Below are 24,099 nucleotides of genomic sequence, written 5' to 3'. Positions count from 1 at the left end.
CCCCCTATTTTCAGCAGGGTCTTCTTTTCTTCTTAGCTTTTTTCCACGGCGGTTCTTGCTTGGTGCTGGCGATGTTTTTACTGACGTGGGTCTTTCAGGTCTTTGCTAGACGCAGGCGCAGGTCTTCCGTTCTTTTTTTCCTAACTCATGTAGTTTCTGTGGAAAGGTGCTCTGAAGAATTCCCCTTTCCTCGTCTCAAAGCTTTTGTGAATACAACCACGTGTGAAACTCCGCCAACCCTCCAAAACGTGAGAGCCAGAGGCTAAAAAACTGTGAGCTAGCTCATACCAACTCAGCTGAGAAGGAACACTGCCCTTCACTACCCGAAGGAGTCTCAGAGTGGCTGACAATCACCTTCCCTTCTTCTCTCCGCAACAGACACCCGGTGAAGTAGGTGGGGCTGAGAGGGCTCTGAGAGACCCAAGGACACCCAGCTGGCTGCACGTGGAGGAAGAGTGGGGAATCAAACCCAGTTCTCCAGATTAGAGTCCGTTGCTCGTAACCACTACACCACGCTGGAGAAAACGGCAGTCTTGGCTCTGTGGAAGAGCATCTGCTTTGGGCCTAGAAGGTCCCAGGTTCAATCCCCGGCATTTCTTTATAATGTATTTTATATATATGTTTTATAATTATATGTACAATTACTGTTTCTGTATCTCGTCCATCTTTACAAATATATAAGGATAACAAAATTTTTAATATTTAGTTTAAGCAGAACTGTTTTACTTACCATTCAATGTTAAAATTTGTAGTCTAACAAAATGTAAGATGCTTATATCTTCACACAGAATTTCTTATTACAAATATTTACATGGTATTGCACATATTAGAAATATGTAAGTATGTTAAAAAGTTTGGTTTTTAACCATAATTCACTACTGTAGCTGATTTCACTGGTATGATTTTGTTATGCAAAAAAACAATAAAAAACTTTAATAATAAAAAAGATGCCAGACCTGATCTGAATACTCCTTGTAGCCAGCTATAAAAACTTTAATAATAATAATAATAATAATAATAATAATAATAATAATAATTATTATTATTATTATTATTATTTAAAAAATCCCCGGCATTTCCAGCCATAAAATAACCAAGGAGCATGAGATGTGACTTGATACATGGCAGCTTCATGTGTGTACATGTATTAGCGGGAGGGATGTGGCTCAGTGGTGCCGTACGTGCTTTGCATACGGAAGTTCCCTGGTTCAACCTCCAGCCTGGTTCATTCTCCAGTTAAAAGGACCAGGTAGTGGAGGATGTGGGAAAACCCTCTGCCTGGGACCTTGGAGAGCCACAGCCAGTCAGAGAAGCCAGTACTGGCCTACACAGACCAAGGGGTAAGGGCAGCTTCTTGCTTGACAGGACCTCTTTCTCTTGGGGCTGATTGGGAGTAACCCCAGCCTGGGCCCGACCTCCACTGCTGCTCAGAGGGAGAGGGCTTCTTCCTTCTGCTGACGCAAGCCATGAACAGAAGAGTGGGGGAGAGAAACAATTATACTTGATTTCCCCTTATTGCTGTAGTTAACCCCACCCCAGGCTCCACACCCTGTGGCGCGTTTTACTTGCATCACGGCTCTCCCAGCCTCTCCCGATATGTTTAGGGACAAACGATTGCTTAAGGGAAGGGGAATGTGGGAAAGATTCAACGTCTTCCGTGAACTTTTTGGGCTGATCTGAAAATGCTGTTGTTGGGTCATCTGAATTCAGAGGTCACGGCTAGCTGGAGTTCGATCAAACCACAGTTTGCAGACCTTGGTTTACCACAGTGTTATAAGAATGTAAGAAGAGCCCTGCTGGATCAGACCAGCGGTCCATCTAGTCCAGCATCCTGTCTCACACAGTGGCCGACCAGTTCTCCCGGAGAGCCTACAGGGCATAGAGGCCAAGGCCTTCCCCTGATGTGGCCTCCTAGGACTGGTATTCAGAGGTTTACCATGGTGTCTGAATGCAGGAGGATGCTACACTGATAAGACCAATGCATTTAACTGTAACTCTTGAGTACGCACTGTGATAAACCTGGGTTTGTTGCTGCGTAATATGTGGAGCTGCAGTGGCTCAAGTGGTTAAGACGCTGAACTGCAGGCTGTGGAAGGTCAGTAGTTCAGCAGTTCGAGACCCGAGTTGCCGCATGACGGAGTGAGCTCCCGTCTCTAGTTCCAGCTCCTGCCAACCTAGCAGTTCGAAAGCAAGAAATTGCAAGTAGATAAATAGGTACCACTTCGGTGGGAGGGAAACAGCGTTCCGTGCGCCTTGGTGTTTAGTCATGCCGGCCACAAGACCACGGAAACATCTTCAGACAGCGCTGGCTCTTCGGCTTTGAAACGGAGATGAGCACCGCAACCCTAGAGTCGGACTAGACTGGCTTTTGAGCAAGGGAACCTTTACCTTTACCTTTAATGTGTGGAAAGGCCTGTATAGAAACTTTTTCCTCCCTGTCGCCCAGAATGATCACATCGAAGAATGAATTATATCAGTTTAAGCAGCTTCAGCTGTTTTCGCGCAGTATGAGAACATTGGCTTCCAATGCTGGGCAGATTAGAGTTGTACCTTTTAAGTCCATTCATGTCTACGGGCTTAGAAGCGTGCCGCTCTGCTTCAAGACTGAATCATGGGTGAGTTTTGCATAAAATAATAAATATATCTGTAACCACCAGTCTATTCTAAACACGTTGCTGCTGCTGCTGCTAAATACCTGATGTTCAGAAACTCAGATCACATCTCGTAATTTTTTTAAAAAAAAGTCCTACCAGGGCAATTTCCCAAAAACTGGGGGAGGGGTAGCCGGCTCCTTAGTCGAGAGGTGTTCTTATTAAAGAGCGTTCAGTTTTTCTAGCCCGATTCCCCAATCATGATCTTCTTTGGATGCATTCCAAGACTCACACACTAAGTTTAGATATTTTTTTTAAAAAAATAAGACACTGTTCTTGAGCTCAGCAACCAGCTGGGATGTTACAAAGGGAGAATTATTATATAAAGTTGGGAAGAACGATCAGCAGCGGAAACACATGGGCCGGAAAAAAAAATCCTATTAAAAGGAAAGTGGAGACGGGAGAGAAATTCCAACTGGGTCAGATCCTCTGTTAGTAAAAACCACAGGTGGCTCTTGGAACTGAAGCAGGAGGAGGCTGAACACTGGGGGCGAAGGGGGGGGGGAGAGTCCCGATTTCATAGACAGCTTGCCATATGGCCTGGATCGAGTCCACCGAGGGCTTGAAAAGGTTAAAACCAGCCCCTTGGGACTCTAAAATTATGCATTGTATATCCAGCAGTGTTTATGGAAAACCTGCAAACAAGACAGGCCAGGTGCAGATCAACTGATTTCAAATGGACACTGACCTGTAGACCACTTGTGATCATGGAAGACTCTTGTTTGGAGGACTGGATACCTGTTTTGGACATAGATCCAGAGGAGTTAGCAATGTTAGCCTGTGGCTGCGAAACAGTAAAAAGCCCAGTAGCACCTTTAAGACTTTATTGTAGCATAAGCTTTCGAAAGAGGGAGCTGTGTTTCTCGAAAGCTTATGCTACAAAAAAGTTTGTTAGTCTTAAAGGTGCTACTGGGCTTTTTACACAGTGCCCGATCTCTGTAACCCACAGGGAAGTCAGCCCAGGATACCTTCCCTCCCCACATTTCCATAGAGCTGAAAAGGACTGGTGTGTAAACATAATGGGAGAGACGCTTGCATACCTGCATTCTCCAGCAATACTGTCCCTGCCATCTCCTGTCCATTGAAGTGTGTTGAATTGGGAGTGTAGCAGCTGCTGTGCCAATATGTCTGACCTGAAGACCTGGGCATTGCCCCCGATTGGCTGTGCCAGTTCAAGTGGAAATGCTAAAAAGCCTGATAGCAGAAGCAGCAGCCAAAAGAATTCTAAGAGAGCAGAGGACCTACGAGAGGCCGGCCACGCTTCCTGTCCTGGGCAACTGCATCAAATCATTCAAACACTACTGGCTGCTCACATCTTACCTAAAGGTACACAGTGCAGAATGCTGGGGTCTGAGCATAGCCAGACAACTGGGTCTACACGAAAACAACCTTCAAATTCTGTAACCGGAAAAAAGTGAGCGATCTTTGGTGAACCAACGGTGGCCTGTATCCAACCATATTTAGAGCCAAACTATACATTACTTTTTTTCCAGGTGTTTTAACGCGTTTTCACATGTTCTCCGCAGCCGCATGGCAATTGCGGGGAACTGCTTCTTTAAACAAAGGAGAGCGCCAATGGGCTTGGAATTGTGCTGTATGGAAAAAGTAATGTTTGGCTCTAAGAAAACTGAGGAGCACTTACGTTTCCCTATGAGGCAGCAGTGATTTCGCCTGTCCTCTGCAGGCCTCCACTGTGGTACTCTTGAAGGTCTGCAGATCCCAACCCCGGAACAAAATTTAGGGGGCTCTGTGGGCAGCAGAGGGGGGATTGGTAAAAATCCTCCCTTCCCCCCTTAAGAAAACATAAGGGCACTTAAGTTCTCTTAATTTCATTATTTATTTATTTATTAAATGTATACCCCGCCCTACCCCCGTCATCTGGGCTCAGGGCATGAAGTTGAGCCAACTTCAGAGGACGGCAGAAGACCGGAAGGCCTGGAGAGAGCTCGTCCATGGGGTCGCGAAGAGTCGGACTCGACTGTGCGACTGAACAACAACAACAACAACCCCCAAAAAATGGGCTCAGGGAGGCTCACAACATAAAATCAACAAGCAATAAAAACAGTAAAACAATAAATAGCAACAGCAGATCAAACCAAACCCATGCCTTATGAACTAACTAGAAAAAAGGCCCGTTGTGGAAATAAATACAACGGCCTCTAGAAAGAGGCTCTGGGCGGGTGCCACAGCCTTGGACACTCAGGGTCAATTTGCTGTGGCGACTTCAGCGGGGTATAATGACATTGAGTCCACCATTTTCTCCAGAGGAACTGATCTCTTCTACCTAACGAACAGTTGTAATTTTGAGTGATCTTCAGCCTTCACCTGGAGATTGGCAACGATGGTTCCCCAGAGGGAATGGTTGGTTTGGAGGGTGGAATCTATAGCTTTGTACCTGTCCAACGTCCCACGCCTCCTGAAACCTCACCCTCTCCAGGCTCCATCCCTCACATCTCCAGGAATTTCCCACCTGGAGTTGGCAACCCCATCTCCTTCCCAGCCAATCATCAACCTACCTTTATTTCCCCCTCACTCTTCAGCTTTCCACCCCCCACACACCTGCAGCCTCTCCCGTGCTCTGAAGCCCTGACTGCGATGTCACATTGGCTGTCATACGGGGGCCACCTCAGCAGCATATAAGGATACAGAGCCCACCATTTTCTCCAGGGGAACTGATCTCTGCCATCTGGAAAGCAGTTGTAATTCTGAGTGATCTCCAGCCCTCACCTGGAGATTGGACCCATTTTACCTCAGAATAGCAAACTGTTTAGAATGTTAGAGGCAAAAGCCAATCAAGTCGCATATGCCTTGGAACCTCTGTGTTCCGAGGCAGAGGCCAATGAGGCTGCATATGCAAATAACCTCTGTGTTCTGACTGGCTATCGGGGGGGGGGAGGAATGTTGGAGGCAGGACTCAGGACTCAGGCAAAGCAGCCAGTGGATAGGGAGACCCTCTGAGTGACAGATCAGAGAGCGAACTGATTTTGGAGCGTGTGGAATGTTCTAGAGAACTGCCACCACCATTCGGCTTTTATTTATAAGGGAGATTACCGTAGGAAACTCAGATAGTATCCAAAACAGTAGGACACTGGGGATAAAAAGTCATAAACGGCGCTGTAGACAGGACAGGGGCCCCAGAATGCATTGAATGCCCACTGTCTCCACCAAAGGCCTGGTGGAACAGCTCCGTTTTACAGGCCCTGCGGAATTGGGCTAGATCCCACAGGGCCCTGATCTCAAATGGGAGCATGCTCCACCAGGCCAGGACCAGGGCCAAAAAAAACCTCACCCTAGTTGAGGCTAAGCAGACATCCCTTGGGCTAGGGACCACCAGGAGATATTGTTCAGAAGAGCTCTCCGGGGCTCATAGGGGGAGAGGCAGTCCGGCAGGTATGATCGTCCCAGGCGACATAATCTTGATACAAGCTAATATTTCTTCCCTGTTTTCAAGTCATCTTAACTGGACCGAAACATTTGACCTTAGGCACGATACTTCAGAGAAAGGTGTTTTTGAGATGAAGAACCCCTCACGCTAGATACCAAAGCAGTGCAACTATTTGAGAGGACTGTACCACCCTCACCAGTGAACTCCGGAATCGGTTGTCGCAGTCCGAGCGCAGAGGGAACCACTGCTCTGCACTGCGCACTTGAATCCCGCCCCTTTGAATGGTTGCTATGCTGCCTACTAGCTTGTGATACATATGCCTTAGCTGAAGTCCAACAGGAAAGCTACGACAGGGCAAGCTGAAGAGAAGAGAACAAAAAGTTACTCCACCTGAGGGACCTCAGAGACATTTTGGCAACAGCATTGGCACCTCTGATCGGCAGCGAAGCGGAAAAAGTAAAAGAAGAGATGGATTTGGCCTATAGAGCCTACTCCAACTTTACAAAGAAAAACAAGCTACCTGCAGAAGTGGTGGTGAAATTTACCAAGCAACGTCTCCGGGATCAAATTCTAAAAGCAGTATCAACAACACCCCTGAAAATTGGAGAACAACCAATCCGAGTTTTGAAAGATATCCCATTTGAAATCAGAATGAAACGAAAAGAATATAAAGGACTGACTTTGTTCTTACAAAAACATCAAATTAGTTACAGGTGGTTAACGCCAGAAGGACTGGTCTGTAAATTTAAAGACAGAAGAGAAAGGATTGATTCTATCTCGAAGGCAAAGGAATTTTTGAAGAGGCACGCCAATATAGAAGAGGAAGCAGAACTCGCCGAGTGGATGTCGGGGAGAAGCGACAAAAGCAGCAGCTCGGAAGGAGAGGTGAAAGAAGAGGAAGAAAAAGGAGCAGCCGGAGGTCCAAAGTACAATTTACGAGAGAAAAAAGGAAAACATCTTAAAATATAAGGACTTATCTGGATGTGCCAAAGAAGAAATACTAATTCCAAAAGGACTTTACTAACATACTAATTGCCAGATTTGAAAAGAAAGAAGGAACAGACGTGTATCCAACTGCAGAAGAAGTCATAAACTTTGATGGGAACTTTAACCTTTATACTAACAGATTAACATACCAATATCTAACATCACTCAACACTTTTCTTTATCCCTCTATATACCCTTCCTATTTTTCTTTCAAAGCAGAATTTCTCTCCTTTTTCGGAGAGGGAAATAAAAGTATTTACAAAAAAAAAAGTTACTCCACCTGGCACTTGCCATGAACGCAGAGGTCAGTCTCGTAAGGGCCGCAGGGAGTTCCGTCGACCACCCTGTCTGACACCAGCACGGGAGATTCCTTCCCAATGGGGGAACAGTAGAGTTCACAGGGCTTATCTGGAAAATAAAATTTAACAAGCAACTGCCGTCATACAAATCAAGTGCAACACACTGCCCGAGAGTTGCTCGGACCCAGTGCATTAGGAACATATATGGAATGTTCCTAAACAGTTGGCTCCTGCCTGGTGGAACGCTCTGCCTGAAAATATCCGGGCCCTGCGAGACTTATTAGCTTTCCATAGGGCCTGCAAGGCAGAGATGTTCCAACAGGCCTTCGGTTGAGAACGGTGAAGGTTGGCACCCTCCTACCCAGCCCACCAACACCCCTACCCTCAGGGAGCTGGCAAGAACAGAAACTTTTCGCCATCTGAAATGATGAGGTTGTATTGTCTGGAGTAGGAGCTGCGGTGGCTCAAATAGTTAAGACACTGAACTGCAGGCTGTGGAAGGTCGGTAGTTCAGCAGTTCAAGACCCGGGTGCCGCATGACGGAGTGAGCTCCCGTCTCTAGTTCCAGCTCCTGCCAACCTAGCAGTTCGAAAGCAAGACATTGCAAGTAGATAAATAGGTACCACTTCAGTGGGAAGGTAACAGCGTTCTGTGCACCTTGGTGTTTAGTCATGCCGGCCACATGACCACGGAAACGTCTTCGGACAGCGCTGGCTCTTTGGCTTTGAAACGGAGATGAGCACCGCAACCCTAGAGTCGGATTCAACTGGCTTTCGAGCAAGGGAACCTTTATTGTCTCGAGTATATTGTTTTAGTAGTTTTTAATTGTTATTTAATGGAGTATCGTTATGGTTATTGATGTAAGCTGCCCTGAGCCCTGCTTGCTAGGAAGGGCGCCCTAACAAATTAAATTGAATTAAATAAATAAATACATAAGAATACGAACGATGAAAAAATGAAAATCTACACATCTTCATCTATATAAACACAGAGACTAACCATCTTCAACCCACCTTCCCTCTCTTGTTTTGTAAGTCAGAGGCAATGAAACTGCACGTTTTTACCATGGTTACATTTTTCCAGGGTACAGCCCCAGGTTGCGTCACAGACGCATGCTGAGTATTCTGTATTTCCCAAGTACGTGGGGTTCAAGTAGTATTCAATTTATTTCTACAGTCCTTAGACCAGTCATACAAAAGGAAGTGCACCTTTGCAGTATTCCAAGATTTTAAGATACATCAGTGACACATTAAAAGCAAATTAAAATGTAATCTAATATCAAAACAACTATGTCTAACTAGCTACCTTAGAGTTTCCGTGATCTGAGTATCACCATACAGAAACTGGCTACTTGGTGGGTAATTTTGGGGTTTCTATCAGATAGAAGAAACTCGAGCTCACTCCTCCCTTTTGCCCCGATGGTACGTGTCAATTTCACACAAGCTGCTGCGCGGCCACATTTTGCCACGCAGCTTCGTGCGATTTCCCCCGCATCTACTCAATCCTCAAAAAACAGGATTGAGTAGATGCGGGGAAAATCGCACTAAGCTGCGGGGCAAAATGCGGCTGCGCAGCAGCTTGTGTGAAATTGACACGTACCATCGGGCCAAAGAGAAGAGTGAGTGCGGAGCAGCGCTTGTGGGAAATCACCCGAGCTTTTTTGGAAAGACCCGGAATTTGTCCAGTCAGCGGAGTGATTTTATTACGTACATGGGGTCCGTGGCGACTGGGGAGAGAGGGCTCAGGCCTCCTCCTGTGCTATCTGCACCAGTAGGAAAATTGACAAGTAGCCGTATCAGCATACAGATAGCCCTCAGTGGGACAACTAATGGCTCCCTGGGGCCATTTCAGGTTGGGGAAATGATGGGGGAAGTGGAAGGTCTGAGCCCCCTTTCTCCACTAGTGACCATCCCCATCTGAATTGGGCTCCTGCACAACTAGGAGATGAGGAATTCCTGGAACACATTTGCTACCCAACACAGCAACATACTTGAGAAGAAACTAATGTGTATTATAGCCCTCGCCTTGACCAGAGTGGGGCCAGGCTCGTCCAGTTTGGTGATCCCAAAGCCAAGGCGGGGAAGCATTCCCACCTCCACCAGGACAGGCCACAACATCTACACACAGGTTATCTGGTTACTGGATAGCTAAGCAGGGTCGGCCCTGGTTAGCATTTGGACGGGAGACCACCGAGGGAAGTCAGGGTTGCAATGCAGAGAAAGGCAAGGGCAAACCATCTCTGTCCCTCTCTTCCCTAGGGACCCTACACGGTTGCCACGAGTCAGCTGTGACCTGTCAGCGCTTTCCACCACCCTTTGAGCCCTTGGCTCTCAACCGCCCTGAGCGGGCCATGGCTGGGAGGGCGGGATATAAATATAATAAATACACAAACAATCACTCCAACAAATTTAGAGTCCAATGCAATGTTCCCTCTAAGCTGTGGAGTCTTGTGAGCAAAAATCCTGCTTTGTGAGCTACTGGCATTAAAGTTGTGAGTGAGTGATTTGGCTACTACCTAAATTAGTTTGCTCTGGAGCCATCCCTTCCTGAGCTGAGACAAAAATGTGCGAGCCAGAGGCTAAAAAACTGTGAGCTAGCTCACACTAACTCAGCTTAGAGGGAACACTTGTCCAATGGCACCTTTAAGACCAACAAAGGTTTAGTCAAGGTATGAGCTTGCGTGTGCGTGCACACACAAGCTCATACCTTGACTAAACCTTTCTTGGTCTTAAAGGTGTGCCACTGGACTCTAAATTTGTTGTACTGCTTCAGACCAACATGGCTGACCAACTGGAACAATCACTCCAGACATCCTAAGAGAGAATGACCTACAATCGCTTGTACCCGCTACATCATTCTGACTTATGTTCTGCTAACTCAGGTTCTCCTGCTGCGGACTACGTGGTGTAAGGACTCAGGACCAAACAGCACTGCTGTCCAGTCTGACGATCCAAAAGCCAAGACAGGAAGCATCCCCACCTCCATCAGCCCTCTACACATCTACACACACATTATTTGATTTTCGGGTGCACAGAGACCTGCAGCCGAATGTCTGAATCGATGTCACCGGAAAGGACTGCATTTGAGATCACTTTGAACCCTAATCCTCCCAAGGTGTATAAAATAATTAACTCTACTGTTATAGCGTTACCATATGCCTTAGCATTATGGACACTCCCCATCTGTAGCACTTCAGTGAACTATGTGCAACATCAAAACAAGATCTGAGATATACCTCTGAATGACACTGCACTAGTGTTAAACTGCTGATAACTTGATATGTTAAATAACCAAACCAGTCCAAGCTTTGTACCATTTGCACTTTTGTGTATTTGAATGTATAAAATGTATTGCATTGTTATGTAACTCTATTCTTTTTCATTCTGAAATAAAAATTGCGAATTAAAAAAGAAAGAACTGCATTTGAGGTGCCATCAGGGGACACAAACATTCTTTCTACTGCATTTGTGAAACATGTGAATGAGTGGCTGTGGATCTAAGCCATCACTTGATATTGCATTGATAAACCCTCACGTGCGAACCAATCCTGTGTTTGTGAAGCCGGGACCAAAGACAGCTCCCAAGCCTGCAGAAAGCTTGAATCTGGGAGGTACACTTCAGGGCCAAACACAAATCCCATAACTCAACTTGCAAACCAATGTACAATCAGGGAATTCACCTTCCAGCACACTCAGTTGCTCAGTGAGTCTTGGGAGCACTGGGGAGTGGTTAAGAGTGGCAGACTCTAACCTGGAGAACTGCATCTGATTCCCCACGCCTCCACATGCAGCCAGCTGGGTGACCCTGGGTCAGTCACAAGTTCTCTCAAGAGCAGTTCTCTCAGAGCTCTCTCAGACCCACCTACCCCACAGGGTGTCTGTTGTGGGGAGGGCTCTAAGACTCTGAGTGAAGGGTGGGGTAGAAATCCAATTCTTCTTCCTCTTCCTCTTCTCTCTTGCACCATTTTCCCAAGTGAAAACAGCAGTGGGAAAGATCTGCTTACCCTGCTGTCGGGATTCATGCATTTTCAATCACGTGATTCCAGTGTGTGTGGCACCTCACCGTGGGGCAAACAGGCCCTGCTCCATGGCTGTTTCTGCTCACGAAAATGGCATGGGAGGGAAGACTGAGACCCCCCTGCTCATCTTGTGCATTGCGTATTGTCTAGATTGGCCCTCAGACATTACATTTTTACATGGTTACTTTCTAATTTCACCTGAAAAGCTGTTACGTGTGTGTGTGTGTGTTGCAAATTAATGTCCGTGTGTATCATCAAGAGACCAGCACTGGGTTGCTCCCTAGCTGAGGCTCCTTGCCACGTGCATTTATGGTGCTAAATGACCTTTGCCACCATGCCTATGTGAAGTGGGACTGATCAAGAAGCTGAAGGGGAACTAACCATCCATGATGACCGCAGTCCAAAGGTTTTTCTTCTTGTTGCTATATCGGTCATGGGACTGGCACTGCTGGTCTCGAAAGGTGGGCACCCCTTTAGGACATGGCAAGTTTTCGCAAACTGTGTGCTCGACATTCGCTCCGCGGCAATTTTTGCCGCCAGGTCCAGGACTGCGAAGGAAGGGAAAGTGGGCAGCTGTTAGCAGGAGAAACATAAATCCAAAGGAGTCTTCTTCCCTCCACAAACAAACAAACAAACAAAAAACCACACAAACAAACCCCCGAGCTCCCTTTCGTTTTGGATTCCCCTGCTTCTCCCAACCCAAATCTTGCTGGCACTTCTGCACTCTGTTGGCCTCTTGATAAATAGGGAGGCCTTAAAGTTTCATGCAAGAATGTGAGCGAGCTGAGCTCTAAAATAAGAACAGGCCTGGGCTGTTTTCACAACACCCTACCTTGCAATCAAGTCTTAGGTAATTCGTACGGACAGTCATGCAAATAATAGTGTGGAGAAAGCCAACCCAAGCGAGGAAAGCAAGAGGGTTGAGGAATACTGAGATAGATTCATGGGCTCAAGTGTCAACCTGGCACGGAACACAAATTCTAATTCTACTACTAATAATAAAGAACTCCCCAAACAAAATATATGTATGTATGTTTTTTAAAAATCCTCTAACCAAAATTTTTGGCCAGTGGATAAACCAGCTGCAGGAGAACGAGAGATGCAGAAAGGAATATAAAGCGAAGAGACTGAAACGGGATCGTGTGCCAGTTCCGAGCCAAGAATTTACATGAGCAAAGGAATGTGAAAAATCAGAGCAAAAAAAACCCCAAACACGTGCGAGTGAAAGAACGACGACGTTCGGGGGGCTGACTCACAGAGTGTGCTTCTGCTCCACGTCCTTCATGTACTTCAGGACCAAGGGGTTAGAGCACCTTTCTTATGAGGAAAGGCTGAAAAGTTCGAAGGCCCCTGCCACACGGCAGGGGAAATGCCTCTTAAGGTGCGGCTTTTAAAAGCCGCGCCAACGTTGGGGGGCTGACTCACAGAGTGTGCTTCTGCTCCACGTCCTTCATGTACTTCAGGACCAAGGGGTTAGAGCACCTTTCTTATGAGGAAAGGCTGAAAAGTTCGAAGGCCCCTGGCTTCCCAGATGTTGTGGTGTGATCGCGCCGGTTTGATCCGGCCCCGAACTGGCCCGCTCCCGGACCAAATCGCCGCGTGTGAACGGGACCTTAGTTGAGCAAAAAGACAGTCAAGGGGACACGACAGAGGTTTATAGGGTTACACATGGAGGTGGGGAGAAAACGGACAGAGAGAGCTTTTTCTCCCTCTCACATAAAAATCAGGGGCACCCATGAAGCTGATGGACAACTGGTACAGGACAGAGAAGTGGCACTCTTTACTTAACGAGTAATGACCTTGCAGAATTCACAGCCAATGGAGGCAGTGGTGACCAGTGTCCCCTCTAAGCCGAGTCGGTGTGAGCCAGCTCAAAGTTTTTTAGCCTCCGGCGCATACATTTTTTGCCTCAGCTCAGGAAGGAGGGGCTCCGGAGCAAACCCATTGATGCAGCAGCCAAAGCGCTCACTCACAACGTTAAGGCCAGCAGCTCACGAAGTAGAATTTTTGCTCACCAGACTCCACGGCTTAGAGGGAGCCTTGGTGGTGACCACAGACATAGGCGGCTTTAAAAGGAGATTAAACCGATTCATGGAGGATAGGTCTATCAGTGGCTACTAGCCATGGGGACCAGAGGGAACCTCCATGTTCAGAGGCTGTCAGCCTCTGAATACCAGTGCCAGGAGGCAACATCAGCCTCTGTACCCTGTTGGTCGGACCGCCAAAGGAACTGGTTGGCCACTGTGTGAGACAGGAAGATGGACTATGTGGACCACTGACCTGATCCAGCAGGGCTCTTCTTATGCTCTTATGCATCGATATGCACTCACACTTCCAAATACTGTGTGCCATCTGGGCTGCCGTGCACATAATGAAATCTGAATAACAACTTGGACGAGTTTCCACTCAGCCTTCAGACCCTGAGCATGCTGCAGGTCTTGAACTGGTGACTGGAAGAGGGTAAACTGGGGATTCGGCCTCAGCTAGAAGGCAAACCACCAGCTGCAGCTGCAAGGAAGCCTCCCAAGGCTGTTCCTGCTTCACCACCAGTGTTCCCTCTAAGCTGAGTTAGTGGGAGCTAGCTCACCATTCTTTAGCCTCCGGCTCACACATTTTTGTCTTAGCTGAGGAAGAAGGGCTCCGGAGCAAACTAATTTATGCCGTAGCCAAATCGCTGGCTCACAACTTTAATGCCGGTAGCTCAGAAAATAGAATTTTTGCTCACAGGACTCCACAGCTTAGAGGGAACATTGCTCACCACATACTTCCGTTTAAGGCGGTGGCTCAAGTGGTTAAGACGCTGAACTGCAGGCTGTGGAAGGTCGGTAGTTCAGCAGGGCCCGGACACGGACATCAAAATAAGGGGGGGGGGGGGGTCATGTGGCAACTGGCAAAGCCCAGTTGGTTACCCATGTTGTTATCACTTACTGCTTGCTAGTAAACATCCGAGGTTTTGCTGATTAGACCAATAAGATATTCCGGCCAACAGCTGAAATGCAAATAGTCTCTGGATACCCTGGAGACCCAGGTTTGAATCCCCACTCTGCCATGGAAGCTTGCTGGGTGGCCTTGGGCCAGTCACGCACCCTCAGCCTAACCTACCTCACAGGGTTGGAATTGAGGAGAGCAATGTAAGCCATTTCAGGTCCTCATCTGGGAGAAAGGCCAGGCATCATTAAATAAAACAACTTGCTTCTTTTTCCTCCCCGGTGGATTTCTTTTTTCCTTTAACAGGCAGAGATTTAAGTAGGTCAGCTTCTTAAACTGTGGAATTCTAGTCTGTCCCACGCGTGGCATCTATGGAACCCATCGATCCACACGTGCCTTCAGACAACCGAGTTCCGCTTGCTTCCTAACACTTGCAAAATTGAGTGACTCTGCTACCTCTGGAACGGGGGAGGACTCTGGGGAGGAAGCGGGTGCGGGAGCAAGCAAAACGGTGTATGATTTCAGAGAAAGGAGACAGAAGCAAGGGCAGGAGGACTCTGAAAATAGCCCTATGAAAATAAGAAGATGCTCAAGAAGTGTTCTCAAAATATTAAAATTACTAATGTAGTTATGTAGTCTATTGAAAAACCAATAAAACTACCCTCTTGGGGGTTTCAAAAAAACAAAACAAAAAGAGTCACAGCCAACTTATGGTGTCCTCATAGAGTTTTCAAGGCAAGAGACATTCATAGATGGGGTTTGCCGTTGCCTGCATCTGTGTAGGGACCCTAGACTTCCTTGGTGGTTTCCCATTTAAGTACTAACCATTTAAAGTACTAACCCTGCTTAGCTTTTGAGACTGGGCTAGCCTGGGCGTTCCAGTGTAGGGTGGCGGTGGGAGGGAAGACTTAACTGCGATCCCAAGCTTTTCTTATAATGCCAACAATAAACAAGACAGATAAGGAACCTCCAGAGAGTGAGATGTGTCTGTGACCACATACAGATGAGGAGAATGGAGATTGCACTCTTCAAGTATTTGAAGGGCTGTCATGCAGAAGATGGAGCCGATCTATTCTCTCTTGCTCCGGATTGCAAGACTGGATCCAATGGGTGGAAATTACAAGGGAGTCGTTACCGGCTAAATATCAGGAGAAACTTCCTAACTGTAAGAGTGGTTGAGCAGTGGAGCAGTCTGCCTCGGGAGGTGGTGGATGCTCCTTCGCTGGACGTTTTCAAGCGGAGGCTGGACAACCATCTTTTGGCTATGCTCCTGCAGAGTGCAGGGGGTTGGACTAGATGACCTGCAAGGTCCCTTCCAACTCTTAACATTCTATAATTGATTCTATAAGCCACAAAGGAGGAGGAGGAGGAGGAGATTGGATTTATACCCCACCCTTCACTCAGAGTCTCAGTGCTGCTTACAATCTCCTTTCCCTTCCCCTCCCCACAACAGACACCCTGTGAGCAATGCTCCCTCTAAGCTGTGCAGTCTTGTGAGCAAAAATTCTACTTTGTGAGCTACTGGCGTTAAAGTTGTGAGCGAGCAATTTGGCTACTGCATAAATTAGGTTGCCCTGGAGTCATCCTTCCTGAGCTAAGACAAAAATGTGTGAGCCAGAGGCTGAAAAACTCTGAGCTCACACTAACTCAGCTTAGAGGGAACACTGCCTGTGAGGTAGGTGGGGCCGAGAGAGCTCTTTCGAGAACTGCTTGTGAGAGAACAGCTCTGAAAGATCTTGTGACTGACCCAAGGTCACACCAGCAGCTGCATGTGGAGGAGTGGGGAATCAAACCTGGTTCTCCCATATTAGAGTCTGCGCTCTTAACCACTACACCAATGGCTTCTCATTGGAGAGAAAAGCAGGGTACAAATGGAGTAAACACATAAAAAACACAGCCCAACCCACCCCCCCAAACTATTGAGAGATTATCCAAAACCATAATGTTCTTCCCGAGTACACTGCTGGGTTGGATAACACAAACATGTGGGCCAATGTCCGGAGCTCGACTGTTCAGCATCTGGGATTACCTTGTCCGCCCCGCATTCCGTGCCATCCAGAGGAGGGTCCAGTTTGGTTTTGCAGGACATGTCCCCTTCCACGAGGCACCAGAGCCCGGCACACATCAAATGCTAAAGACACATAAAGGGAAAGAATTGGCCTTATTGCTTCTGGACACATCAGTTGTCACTAGGGAGGGAAGGAAACACGTAGGCAGCCCTCTTTCATCTGAATCCAGCGGCATCGGGCCGATTTCTCTTTTTATCCTACCCTCTTGATGTTTCCTGCGGAGGAATTGGCATTAAATGACTGGACTGGAAACATGCAAACACGAGATCAGTGCTTACCTCTTGACTGGGGAAAAAATATGGTTTATTAATAGCAATTTTCACTTTCTTTTCTTTAATCTCCATTCCCTCCATGACAGAAATCAGTTAAATCAGAATCAACAACGGGTTTGGTTAAAATTGCTTCTCCTGCCCATACATCTTCTCTTCTTTGCCTGTTTCCTCTCTCTCTTCCCTTTCTCTTTCTCAGGGCTATTTTTGGGCAGGAACGCACAGGAACGGAGTTCCGGCTGGCTCCTGAGTTGGCCACGCCCAGCAGGACCTCATTAGCATAATAGGCCACACCCAACAGCAGAAACTCATTAGGATTGGCTACATTAGGGGTGTGTGGCCTAACATGCAAAGGAGTCCCTGCTACAAAAAAAGCCTTGGGTTTTGACCACAAACAAGGTGAACAGAATAAGAAGAAAAAGGTCGGTGTGGCTGGATGTCCACGTTTCTGGTTAAATGGGGGGGTGGCCTAATGTGCTAATGAGTGGTGCTGTCAGGGTGTGGCCTAATATGAAAATGAGGTTGCTGTTGGGTGTGGTCTGTTATGCTAATTAGTTCCTGCTGGGCTTTTTCTACAAAAAGAGCCCTGCGAGTCTTTCTCATCTCTCTCCTTTCCAATCCTCCTCTCTTAAGACCTATCCCGGGCACCATTGCCATCTGCCTTCTTCCCTGTCCGCTTCTTCCCACGGTCTCTGTGCCGTGGTTCAGTGGTAGAGCATCGGCTCAACATGCAGAAGGTCCCAGGTTCAGTCCCTGGCATTTCCACTTTAAAGAATGTGGAAGACCTCCACCCAAGATCCTGGAGAGCTGCTGCCAGTCTGAGTAGACAATACTGACTCTGATGGACCAAGGCTCTGATTCAGTAGAAGGCAGCTTCAAGCGTTCACCCTGCTCTTGGGTCAAGATCAGAGCACCCAAGGACAAGTCTGGACAGGAGGAGTCGGAGAATTCCATCAAGGAGGTGGGTCTCAGATGAGGGCTGGGAGGATGTAACTCTCAAGACGTCAACAGGCCACTGATGCCTCCGAACCGAAGGCACTTAGAGAGAATGGCCAGGAAGATCACCCAAGGAGAACAGTGCAAAGTCAGCAGAGGTCAACTTCATACGAACAACTGCTGCTCCAAATGCTGGCAAGAAGGAAGAGGAAAATGTAGACAGAGGTGCTGAGGGCTACCATTAGGGTTGCCAACTGTGACTTACCTTGCCGGCGGGGGACTCCTGGGGGATCCTGGTGAGTGCGCGCATGCGCAAAGCGCGTGTGCGCCGCATTCGCATCACAGGGCAATGACGTCATGATGCCGGGCATGCTGGAGGCGGGGCCATGACCATACAAGGGAAAACCATAGAATTTTCCCTTGTATGGCCGTGGCCCCGCCCCCAGCGTGCCCGGCGTCATGACGTCACTGTCCTGTGACGTGCACACCGGGGCGGGGTTTCCCCCCTGGGGCCCGATTCCCCGGCGTTTGGGAATGGGCCTTTGGGGCGGGGGATTTTCCACCCCCCGGGGGGATTTGGCAGCCCTAGCTACCATGAAGTCCTTGCTAAGCCTCATGTTGTTAGAGGAGGGGCCCTGGCTCAGTGGTAGGGCATCTGCTCGGCATGCAGAAGGTCCCAGGTTCAATCCCCGGCATCTCCAATTAAAGGATCTGGCAGCACATGATGTGAAAAACCTCTGCCTGAGAACCTGAACGGCCACGGCCAGTCTGAGTAGACGGCACTGACTTTGATAGACCGATTGTCTGATTCAGCAGAAGGCAGCTTTGTGTATTCATGTTTGTTAGGGAATACCATGAGGACTTTGGATCACCTGCCTGATGGGAGATCTGTGTTACATACCAGCTCTTTTCTGTTTGCTGACAGGCTGAAAGTGCCTATCTCTGGGTAATGCAGAATCCTGATGGAAAACGTATGGGTCAGCTCTCTGGGAATGTCAAGAGATACAAGGTTGGGAGCTTCCATACTCTGCATCGTTCCCCCTGATCTCACTTGGCCACTGGAGTGGCTCTGTATCCCAAGGAACGAGAAAGGCATTCCCGACTGATGCCAACCTCTCTACCACGGAGCATAACGCAATAGCCCATCTGAGTTATGCAGGAAGGACAAAAGAGACCATCACTTGGAACAGTGCAGGCCCAGACTCCATGTAAAGAAGTCCTCAGACAGCGGCTTGTATCATGCCACTCCACTCAGTAGAGTCTGAAGCATCCCTCTGACAGAAGTGGCTCTAGACGTTTCTGGAGCATATCCTGGGGTACACACTTAATTCATAGAGGGCACTGAGCAGTTCTGTTGAACTTCTGTATTGCCCCAAAGGACCTTGATCATAGAATCATAGAGTTGGAAGGGGCCACACAGGCCATCTAGTCCAGCCCCCTGCTCAATGCGGGACACGCCCAGAGCAGTGACAGTGAACCTTTTAGAGACCGAGTGCCCAAACTGTGACCCAAAACCCACTTATTTATCGCAAAGTGCCAACACGGCAATTTAACCTGAATACTGAGGGTTTACTTTAGAAGAAAACAACTCGTACATTAACTTAAGAGGATCCAAACAAAGTAAGGAAAGCAGTCCCAAATGCTTTCATTTACTTAAAATTATTTGGCAGAGAATCCAACACTTTAATGATGGTCTGGGCCTGGCTGGGGCGATGGCACGTGTGCCCACAGAGAGGGCTCTGAGTGCCACCTCTGGCACCCGTGCCATAGGTTCGCCACCACTGGCCTAGAGCATCCCTGACAAGTGTTTGTCCAGCTGCTGCTTAAAGACTGCCAGTGAGGGGGAACTCACCACCTCCCTGGGCAGCTGGTTCCACTGTTGCACAACTCTCACTGGACACAAGTTTTTCCTAATATCCAGCCGGTACCTTCCCACCCTCAATTTAAACCCATTCTTGCAAGTCCCATCCTCTGCTGCCAACAGGAACAGCTCCCTGCCCTCCTCTAAGTGACAGCCCTTCAAGTACTTAAAGGGAGCAATCATGTCCCTCCTCAACCTCCCCTTCTAAACATTCCCAAGTCCCTCCTACCCAACAGAAAGTGGAAAGTGAGCCATCTTTGCCCTGACCTAGACAGGCAAACCTAGCCTGATCTTGTAAAATCTCAGAAGCTAAGCAAGGTCAGCCCTGGTTAGTACTTGGATGGGAGACCACTGAGGAAGTCCAGGGTTGCTACACGGGGGCAGGCAATGGCAAACCACCTCTGCTCGTCTCTTGCCTTGAAAACTCCATGCGGGGTTGTCACATGTTAGCTGTGACTTGGTGGTGAAAACCCTCGGCGATCTTTAAGAGAAGCTCGTCTGCCATTGCTGATCTTCTCATTGGAGGGTAAAGGTAAAGGTTCCCTTGCTCGAAAGCCAGTTGAGTCCGACTCTAGGGTTGCGGTGCTCATCTCCGTTTCCAAGCCGAAGAGCCAGCGCTGTCCGAAGACGTTTCCGTGGTCATGTGGCCGGCATGACTAAACACCGAGGCACATGGAACGCTGTTTCCTTCCCACCGAAGTGGTACCTATTTATCTACTTGCAATTTCTTGCTTTCGAACTGCTAGGTTGGCAGGAGCTGGAACCAGAGACGGGAGCTCACTCCGTCTTGCGGCACACTCGGGTCTCGAACTGCTGAGCTACCGACCTTCCACAGCCAGCAGTTCAGCGTCCTAACCACTTGAGCCACTGCAGCTCCTCATTGGAGGGTACCCCTAGATAAACTTTCAAAGAACTCCTGGGCTTCCCAGGACATATCACAAAAACCTTCAAACTAGAATCTGCTGTCTTGCATTTACGATCGTTGCTACAGCGGCCTTTGACAGTATCTGCATACCAACAATCGTGCACCCGCACGCACTCCGCTTAAGTCACACTTCTGGAAGGAAGACAAGGTCAGAGTGCATTCAAGCAACCTATTTAATGAGATGCTGTAAATCTTGGGGGAGGGGGGACCCAGCTGGGATCAAGTGGCTCATCTTTTTGCCATTAGACTGAAATATGAACACGAGAAAAAGAAATGTAGCAAATCCCCTTTCCCCCTGCTCTACGCAGATAATAAAACATTCTGCTGAAAGTCATCCAGTTACATTGGATGCAGAATACAGGCGAGTAATTTGGGGCACATACAAGAACTATGGCTTATTGTTTTCTCTTCCACAATTACCTTGGCACGACCCAGGGCATGGACCCCTTCTAGGTTCTTTTCCCCAACAATACCCGTTTTCAAATGTCTGGCCTTGCAAACCCCGCAGCTGGTTATCACCATTCAGAGACTAGGGTAAACCTTTTCTTTCCAGGAGCACGGGCTCTGTCTACTGTGCAGTTCTCTTCAGTAGAAGGATCTGGTATCCCAGAATTACCTTCTCCAAGGTAGCAGGGCATGCCTAAAATCATTGTGCTGGGGGGGTAGCTAGACATCTGGGGAAGGGAAGGCGGAACGGTATAACCTGATTGCATTCGATCTTGGAGGCGAAGCAGGGTCAGGACTTGGACGGGAGACTGCCAAGGGTGACTGAGGGCTGCTGGGAGCAGGGGGTGGGGCTTGTTGCATGTACCCGCCCCCTGGGCTCTTTACTGCCGGAGCTCCGCTCCTCTGCGCTCCTGCAGGAAATGACCCCTGAGTAGAAGGATCTGGTATCCCAGAATTACCTTCTCCAAGGTAGCAGGGCATGCCTAAAATCATTGTGCTAGGGTGGCGGCGGCTAGACATCTGGGGAAGGGAAGGCGGAATCGAAGAGTCGGACTCGACTGTGCGACTGAACAACAACAAGCACCTTGGGTCCAACAAGATTTCAGGGTATCGGCTTCCGAGAGTCAAAGCTCCCTCTGTCAGACACAACTAGGAATGGAGATCTCCGAGTCTCTGTATCCCGGTCAGAAGGTGGGAGGGGAGTTGTAAAGAAGGCTTGCCGAGGATGCAAAGGCCCAGTGCTTGATTAGGGCAGAGGGGAAATGCCTGGGGGCAAACAGTTAGCATCTGCAGTGAAACAAGAACCTTATGTCTCTATTCAGCCCTGAACTGTTCTGAGCTGCAGAGGAAGGCGATGGCAAACCCTCTCTGCTCCTCACTGGCCTCTAGGGCTGCCAGGTCCCCTCGTCACTCTGGCAGAGGGATTTGGGGGGCATTCTGAGGGTGGGCGGGGATGTCCTCGGTGCGATGACGTCACCTGGAAGTGACATCATCGCGTTGGGGCTGTTGCGTGGGGACCAGTGTTCCCACTAAGCTGAGTGAGTGTGAGCCAGCTCAAAGCTTTTTAACCTCCGGCTCACACATTTTTGTCCGAGCTCAGGGAGGAGGGCTCCAGAGAGCAAACGCATCGATGCAGGAGCCAAATGGCTCGCTCACCACTTTAAGGCCAGGAGCTCACCAAGTGGAATTTTTGCTCACAAGACTCCACAGCTTAGAGGGAACACTGCTTGCAACCAGTGTTCCCACTAAGCTGAGTTAGTGTGAGCTAGCTCACAGGTTTTTTTTTTTTAATAAACAATTTTTTAAATTTAAACAATATTAAATACAACATGCAACAAACAAACTTTAAACCACTGTAAACCACAGCAGTATGAATAGTAGTATAGATTCCACTGTTGCATCACTGATTACTTTACATATGATGAAATATTTCGTAATATTTAAGAGAAACAGCGAATTTGGATTTGTCAGTATTAAAGACAAATTCAAGGAAAGGAAACCATTTCGTCTATTTTTATGCTCACAGGTTTTTAACCTCCGGCAAACACATTTTTGTCCGAGCTCAGGGAGGAGGGCTCCAGAGAGCAAACGCATCGATGCAGGAGCCAAATGGCTCGCTCACAACTTTAAGGTCAGGAGCTCACCAAGTGGAATTTTTGCTCACAAGACTCCACAGCTTAGAGGGAACACTGCTTGCAACCAGCGTTCCCTCTAAGCTGAGTTAGTGTGAGTCAGCTCACAGTTTTTTAACCTCCGGCTCACACATTTTTGTCCGAGCTCAGGGAGGAGGGCTCCAGAGAGCAAACGAATCGATGCAGGAGCCAAATGGCTCGCTCACCACTTTAAGGCCAGGAGCTCACCAGGTAGAATTTTTGCTCACAAGACTCCACAGCTTAGAGGGAACATTGCTTGGGGATGCTCTGGTATTTGGGCAAAACTCTATGGGTTTTTTGTCCTCAAGCCAGAGTTTGCCCAAATACCAGAGCATCCCCAAGCAATGAAGTCGTCTCCAGGTGACATCATCATGTCGGGGACATTATACACTGACGTCCCTGTTTAGGGGCGGGGTTTCCCCCACTGGTCAGCTGGTCCATGGTGGGGAGAAGCCCCTGAAACGGGGGGATCCCCACCTCGAAAGCCTCTTGATGGAGTTTCCGTAAATCGATTTTGTCTTGACAGCACTTAAGTACGTAGGTACCAGGTACAGGGAATGCGTTTATAGAGAAAGCACAGCCACCGGCGAGGAGATGGATGACCTGCCGCCAATCTTCAAAAACCAGCATGAACAATGTTCAGTAGCAATGGCAGAAAGCTCAGACACATTACAACTGAGTTGCTCTTAACCATAGTTAAGAGATCAGAACTGATCTCTTCTGGCCTGGGGAACATTCCTAGTTCCTGCCTCAACCACATATTAAGTGTTGTTTTGGCAGAGATATTAGCCACGATTAAGGCTAGCCCTGGCTCATGCCTGATAGGGATTTGAAATCTGAGGTCTCAGCTAGTTTAGAATTGTAGTTATATAAAAAGCGTGACTAACTTTGACCATGTTTAACATCATTGCTGCGGTGGCTCAAGTGGTTAAGACGCTGAACTGCAGGCTGTGGAAGGTCGGTAGCTCAGCAGTTCGAGACCTAAGTGTGCCGCATGACGGAGTGAGCTCCCGTCTCTGGTCCCAGCTCCTGCCAACCTAGCAGTTCGAAAGCAAGAAATTGCAAGTAGATAAATAGGAACCACTTCGGTGGGAAGGTAGCAGCGTTCTGTGCGCCTTGGCGTCTAGTCATGCCGGCCACATGACCACAGCAACGTCTTCGGACAGCGCTGGCTCTTCGGCTTTGAAACGGAGATGAGCACTGCAACCCTAGAGTTGGACTCGACTGGCTTTCGAGCAAGGGAACCTTTACCTTTTAACATCATTGCTAGCACAGCTCTTTAACCACAGTTGGGGTGACCAATGCTCCCTCCTAAGCTGTGGAGTCTTGTGAGCAAAGATTCTACTTTGTGAGCTACTGGTATTAAAGTTGTGAGTGAGCCATTTGCCTACTGCATAAATTAGTTTGCTCTGAAACCATCCTTCCTGAGTTAAGACAAAAATGTGTGAGCCGGAGGCTAAAGAACTGTGAGCCGGCTCACACTAACTCTGCTTAGAGGGAACCATGGGGGTGAGCAGGGAAAATGAGCTCTTGAGAAGGGTCAGGCCAGGAGCACATGATCAGAGGCACTATCCAAACCTGGCGGAAAATGCCATCAAGTCACAGCTGAATTAGGTGACCTCGTAGGCTTTTCAACGCAAGAGATGTTTGGAGGTGGTTTGCCATTGTTTGT

At 48.2% G+C, this 24,099-nt stretch overlaps 1 protein-coding gene across 1 annotated transcript in view; it reads right to left on the bottom strand.

The window, feature by feature from the left end:
- The window catches only part of ADAMTS17 (ADAM metallopeptidase with thrombospondin type 1 motif 17), a 180,222-nt gene that overhangs the window by 112,120 nt on the left and 44,003 nt on the right, over positions 1 to 24,099 (bottom strand). The window contains exons 4-7 of the mRNA XM_015421670.1: positions 16,298 to 16,399; positions 12,597 to 12,628; positions 11,722 to 11,888; positions 7,304 to 7,431 (exon numbers count right to left, since the gene is read on the bottom strand). Coding sequence (XP_015277156.1) covers positions 7,304 to 7,431; positions 11,722 to 11,888; positions 12,597 to 12,628; positions 16,298 to 16,399 — 429 coding nt within the window. The remainder of the gene's footprint in view (positions 1 to 7,303; positions 7,432 to 11,721; positions 11,889 to 12,596; positions 12,629 to 16,297; positions 16,400 to 24,099) is intronic.

Source organism: Gekko japonicus, unplaced genomic scaffold (assembly GCF_001447785.1).
Source record: "Gekko japonicus isolate JY-2015 unplaced genomic scaffold, Gekko_japonicus_V1.1 scaffold2455, whole genome shotgun sequence".
In the NCBI taxonomy this organism is placed as follows: domain Eukaryota; kingdom Metazoa; phylum Chordata; class Lepidosauria; order Squamata; family Gekkonidae; genus Gekko; species Gekko japonicus.
Note: the sequence above shows the minus strand (reverse complement) of the source record. Positions and strands in the feature narration are given on the sequence as shown.